Raw genomic sequence first — 6,080 nt, forward strand, 5'->3', positions numbered from 1 at the left:
GTATGGCCATGTCCTACATAGGAGCAAGAGACACAGACTGTTGAGTTCTTAAGCTTCATGTGTGTGTCTTTGTAGGTGTTTTGGTTTCTTTGTAGTTGTAGTTTCTCTGTGTGGTAATTTAATCTCTAGTTGTTTGCTGCCTATTTTTATTTGCTTCATGTCTCTTTGCAGCTGTTTTGCATCTTTTTGTAGGTATTTTGGTCTCTTAACAGTCTTTTGGGCCTCTTTGTGGTCATTTTTTGAGCCTCTTTGGTGAGAAAATGGTGAGTTTGTTGCATTCCTTCTTCAGACAGAAAACAGGGCAAACATGAGGGATATGATGGAAAGGTTTCATTTGGCATTTCCCATATCTCTGCATGGTGCATCCCATATATGAAAAGCAGTATGGTGAAAAAGTATACACCATTTCACATGCGGTCCAAATTATACAGGCCTACTGTCTGGTTTGGTATGCTTGTATGTTTACCTACAATGCAGTATTGAACCACTGGGTGGCAGTGTTTCGTCATTATTCATATTGCCTCTGCCATTCAAATCCACATCTAGAGACTTGATGATGACATACAACTTGTTCTAACAGTTTCTAATTAAATGTCTTGAATGTGAATTACATTATTTTTATTATTACTTTTTAATTAAGTTGCACTTTCCATTTAGGCCTAATGATGAAGTCACATTAGTATTTGACAGGCCTGATGAAATAGTTTGGGATGAATGTGGAAAAAACTTTAGAGGATCGGTTGGGCCTTTAGAATATACTGCACAAATTATGTTAGTAATATTGTGTGTGTGTGTGTGTGTGTGTGTGTGTGTGTGTGTGTGTGTGTGTGTGTGTGTGTGTGAATATATATATATATATATATATATACATATACATATACATACACACACACACACATATATATATATATATGTGTGTATATATATACACACATATATACATATATATATATACATGTATATATACACACACATATATATACACACATATACATATATATATACATATACATATATACATATACATACATATATATATATATATATACATATATATATATATATACATATATATGTGTGTGTGTGTGTGTGTGTGTGTGTGTGTGTGTGCTTTATATTCTTGTTGAATCTACTATGTCTGACAGCTTCACCTCACTAGACACATTAAGTAAAGATCTTTAGTGTGACATACCCCTTGGTATCCTTTTTTTGTTGATATTTGTATTGTATGTAATCATTTTTGTTGAATTACATCTTTGCCCAGCTGCACCTAACTGATCTACCATGTTTTTTTGTTTCATTTTTTGTTAAATACTGCATCCAACAAAGTCCAACTATCTGGCTTGAAATCCTCTAAAAGGAAACAATGATATTACCTGGAAAATTACCATCTAATTGTGCCAAACTGCAAAGCAAATATTCAATCAACATTTGCCTTTTCACGTTTGAAAAGAAACAATAACCAGTCACAGTGAAAAGGCATGGTAAATACGGGATTATCAGTTAAAGTGGGCTGTGTTCCTTGCAGGTGCATAAGTGCGCTCCAAGCGGGACCTGTGGCGCGTCTTTTCCAGCGCCGGCGGGGGGCCCGTGACGCGCGCCACAGAGGTCACATTTCAGTCTGTTTCCGGGATGAAGACAAAGATGAAAGGCAGCGAAACTGACTGTTCTTACTGCAGAGAACCTGTAGTGCACTCAGTCGACATTCAGAGTGCCCCCCTCCCCTCTTTTGTGTGAGTGAGTTAGTGATAAAGAGAAAGAGAGAGAGACCTGGAGATGCGAGGATAGCCAGCCAATCAGAAATCCCCTCAGGCGTTTAAAGGGATGGTGGGCAGTCTCTCGGGCTTTATGAGCGACTTATTTTACAACCTCCACACATTCTCACGTCCTGACCTCCCACAGACACTCAAAACAGAGCAGAGCGTTTGGATGAGTAACAAACTCGGCATGGATCAGTCCTGAGTGCCTTTTTTCTCTTCCTTTTCCCTCCATATGAGCTGCTGCTGGATGCGTATCGCCCTCCCCCCGCCGCACTTGTTGCGCAGAGACTGGATGCGCCGCTGAGTCCTTGGAGAGGAGAGGCAGGGACTCACTGCAACAGGTGCACACAGAGAATCTTCCCCAAAAAGGCTGCAGCGGAGGTAGGGAATTACGCACCATTTGGCAATTTATGGGATTAATATGTTCTGGGTGATCATTATATATTATCTGCGGTGATTTATGTGAGTGTTCTTTAATTAACGGTGTTTTTCTTTCACTTCTTTGACTTATAGATAACACTTTAAATGCCGATTTGAAGCTCTTCTGGCCCATCACCGCGCGCACAAATCCAGGATGCCGGTTCTCACGAGCCCAGATATTGCCAACAAGTTTAAAGAGAAATGGCTGGCGGTTTACCCGGACGACCAGGTCACCGGGTCCGACTCTGCCCCCCTGGACGACAGCCTCACCAGCCTCCACTGGCTCCAGAATTTCTCCATCCTCAACGCGGACCCGGAGCGACCCAACGGCGCCGGACCGGGCTGCCCGTCCACCCAGCAGCACCTGTTTCTCAAGCGGCTCGGCTTCCCCAGAGGCGGCACTGACTCTCCGTCCAGCCCGCCGGCCGGGGACACCGCCGCCACCGGGATGCCTCTATATCTCGGGAGCCCCGTTACCTCCGGCAGCGACTCGCCGCGGTTCCCCAATTGCGCACATCCGGGGACCGGCTACCCACAGATCCCCATCCAGGCCAGCCCGCCTGTGGAGGTCGACTACAAAACCAACCCTAAAGTCAAACCGCCCTATTCCTACGCTTCACTCATCTGCATGGCCATGCAGGCCAGCAAACAACCCAAAGTGACTCTGTCCACCATCTATAACTGGATAACTGAGAATTTCTGCTACTACAGACACGCGGAGCCCAGCTGGCAGGTAACCGAGACCAGCTTCTATTATTGATGAGTCACATAAATGGCAAAGTGAGGGGGAGAAGGGTGAGCAATTGATCCCAGAGTCACCATCACACACCATCTTTATGCTACGGGACACGGGCCTTCTTTTATCAAGCAAAAAAACCCATCAGATGTACATTTTAAATCCTCCAGCATGTCCCCCCCCCCACCACCCATTTTTTTGTATTCTATTCCACAGGACAAGAGTGTAATTTCAGCCTTTGATGATTTCCATGACAAGTGTTTCTTAATGCAAGAGTCTCAGAAATTTCCATCTTCCAAGAGACAGGGGTTTTTGTCTGAGGGGAATGGTGATGGGGTGGAGAAAGCACTCTAAATGTGTGTTTTGTGTGTGTGTGTGTGTGTGTGTGTGTGTGTGTGTGTTAATGAGGGCTCCTGAGAGAGATGGCAGCTAAGCACAGCTGATCATGTTTGAAATGCACAGAGCTGCCTGTTACTAGAAAGCCTCATTAGGTACATTTGCTTTCCTATACAAACAAAAACAATACAACCCCCCCTTCTTTTTCTTCTTCTTCTTCTTCTTCTTCTTCTCGTCTATTTTACAAAGACACTCAGGTTTTGCATGGCTAACTCCATTTTACTCAAAGCCAATGAGCTGATGTTAAACATCCTGTTGTCTCTTTTTGTCTTTGTCACAGAACTCGATTCGTCACAACCTGTCCCTCAACAAGTGTTTCAAGAAGGTCCCCAGGCAGAAAGACGAGCCGGGGAAGGGAGGCTTCTGGCAGATCGATCCGCAGTACGCAGATATGTTCGTCAACGGCATCTTCAAACGCAGGAGGATGTCTGCGAACAGCTACAACAACAGCAGCAGCACCCACAGACAGAGCAAACTGGTTCAGGGTTATCACAGCGCCCAGAACGGCTGCCCTTACCAAGGGGTGGGCGGCAAGCGGAAGCACCTGACCTCCAAGAGCAACAGCAAGGCGATGAGAGCCACCGAGTCCCCGCTTTTAGCGACAGAGGCCCACAAAGCAGACATCCTGAGGGGGGACTTTGACCTGGCGTCCGTGTTCGACGACGTTCTCAGCGGGAACTGTAGCACCTTCGAGGATTTGGACATCAACACGGCGCTGAGCTCCCTCGGCTGCGAGATGGATGTTTCCATGCAGGGGAGGCAGCACTCGGCGGGGCTGGGGAGGTGGTGCGGCGGAGGGGACGTCCTGGGTCAGAGCCAGCACCTGAACCACCACCAGTCCTACGCTTTCATGGAGCTGGGCGCCGCTAATATGGATTGCACGGTCAATATGGGAGAGCTCCACGTTCAGCAGCAGCATCCGCAGCAGCAGCAGCTGGACCAGGATCAGCTGCTGCAGAGCCACCACCACCACTTGCAGCAGTTCGACGAGCACTCGGCGCTGTTCCCGGAGCAGCCGGAGGAGGCGGTGCTGCAGCCCTGGGAGGAGATCAAAGAGGAGGCGCAGGCCATTCCTCTGACTCTGGATCAGGGCTTCGGCCTGTGTGAGGGCTTCTTCACAGAGATGCAGCCGTGGGAACGAGTAGAGGCCTATCTGTGACCTTTAACCCCAAACCTCATTGACTCCTATTTGTCTACATTATAGTTGCTCAAAGTGCGGCCCTCGGACCAATGGCGGCCCTCTGAAACATTTTGTGCGGCCCTCAGAACATGACATGAAATGCATGCATTATATTTTAATCGTCCAATGTCTATTAGATTTAATACAACTTAATACTCGGCTACTGCGTCAAACTGCGCCCCCTAAAAAAAACTGTCAAGTCAAAAAATGACTACTTCGGTAAGCAACTCATGACGTTTCCCTTTTAAGTCCTCAATCATAGGCTGGCTCCCTAAACTGGCACTCTATCAAAAAAACTTTAGGCACCCCTGATCTACACCCAATGACCTGAACATGTCTGAATACTGGTCCAACCCTTAAAGATTACAATTGTTAGAACTAGGGTTGCTTGTATTTGGCAAAAATCAGAACCACAATTCCCGTTCTATCTTGATCATTTCATTTTCATTATGGTGAAAATAAAACTTTATTGCCCAGCCATAGAAAGAACTGCAGCCCAGCTACTCCCTCCAATCATTACAACAAACTGCAACCTTTATTTATTTGTTATTTCTAACACTTACGTCCTTTTGTCAAACTACAAACATGATAATGTCACACCAATCTCGAACCCAGGTAACAAAGATTCCCTTCACAAAAGAAACTGATCTGACTATAGAGTTTGTTGGGCAACATGATTAAGGATTATTTCCTGGCATTGACTCCCATTTCTTCTCGAGGGTGTCAGCTGATTGACAGCAGTCCGTAACATGACACAACGCCGATATATCGGGCACAATGAAATGACAATACAACAGAGTTATAAACCAAATTAAAGTTGCATGTGGATTGAGGATTACCGCACTCTGCAGAATGAATGGCGGACCGGACAATGACGAGCCTGCATGCAGACAACAGGACAAACGTTTCCTTGAAGTTTCTGGAACTATAAGAAATGTCAGGCAGCTGGGGATAAAAAGGTGCAAAGTGAGTGCAGAACTTTTTGTCGCTCTAAGTGTTTTTATGAGACAAAAGAAGAAAGTGAAGAAAACCCAACCACCCTCTTTCAAAGCACTCTACAAACAAGCACTGTCACTACAGGACTGAGGCTACATGCAGGATTCTATTTTGCTACATTAGCATTAAACTTTTTCCTTTTTTTTTTTTTTTTACTAACATGCAGCGAAATCAGCCATTCATCAAGTTATCAGAGCAGGATTTTAAAATTCATAGTCTGAGATTAGAAATCAGTCATTTATGACTTTGTTATATAGTAGATTGAATATATATATATATATATATATATATTCACTAAAGTATATAGCATTAAGCTAGGCAGGAATATTTGCCATTTGTCTACAGTTTTGAGAGGAGCAGACCTGAAATATGATTCATGAAAATCGAACATTATGCACTTTGATAGGCAGCAGTTTTAGGACAGCAAAACAGCTTTTATTCCCAGGATTTTTTTTTCTCATATTAAAATTATGTTTACTGACCATAATGAAAGTGATGCATATGTTGTAATTGTCCATATCAGTTTGTTTTTTAATAATGATGAACTCAAAATTGCAATAAGTTGACTGGGCATTTTTTTCTGCTTAAATAT

At 44.3% G+C, this 6,080-nt stretch overlaps 1 protein-coding gene across 1 annotated transcript; it reads left to right on the forward strand.

Annotated features, from left to right (window-relative positions):
* Nucleotides 1-2,042: 2,042 nt before the first annotated feature.
* foxj1b (forkhead box J1b) lies at nucleotides 2,043-5,770 on the forward strand. Its single transcript, XM_059324864.1, has 3 exons — nucleotides 2,043-2,141; nucleotides 2,274-2,913; nucleotides 3,593-5,770. Exons 2-3 carry the CDS (start codon nucleotides 2,335-2,337, stop codon nucleotides 4,469-4,471), a joined length of 1,458 nt encoding a protein of 485 aa, XP_059180847.1. The 5' UTR covers nucleotides 2,043-2,141; nucleotides 2,274-2,334; the 3' UTR covers nucleotides 4,472-5,770.
* The last annotated feature ends 310 nt before the right edge of the window (nucleotides 5,771-6,080 follow it).

The sequence above is a fragment of the Centropristis striata genome, chromosome 21 (assembly GCF_030273125.1).
Source record: "Centropristis striata isolate RG_2023a ecotype Rhode Island chromosome 21, C.striata_1.0, whole genome shotgun sequence".
NCBI lineage: Eukaryota > Metazoa > Chordata > Actinopteri > Perciformes > Serranidae > Centropristis > Centropristis striata.

Excerpts from the sequence above, each read along its gene's own strand:
- foxj1b (XM_059324864.1), top strand. The coding sequence starts at position 2,335 with ATGCCGGTTCTCACGAGCCCAGATATTGCCAACAAGTTTAAAGAGAAA. Across the intron at positions 2,914-3,592 it reads ACGCGGAGCCCAGCTGGCAG|AACTCGATTCGTCACAACCT; the intron begins GTAACCGAGACC and ends TCTTTGTCACAG.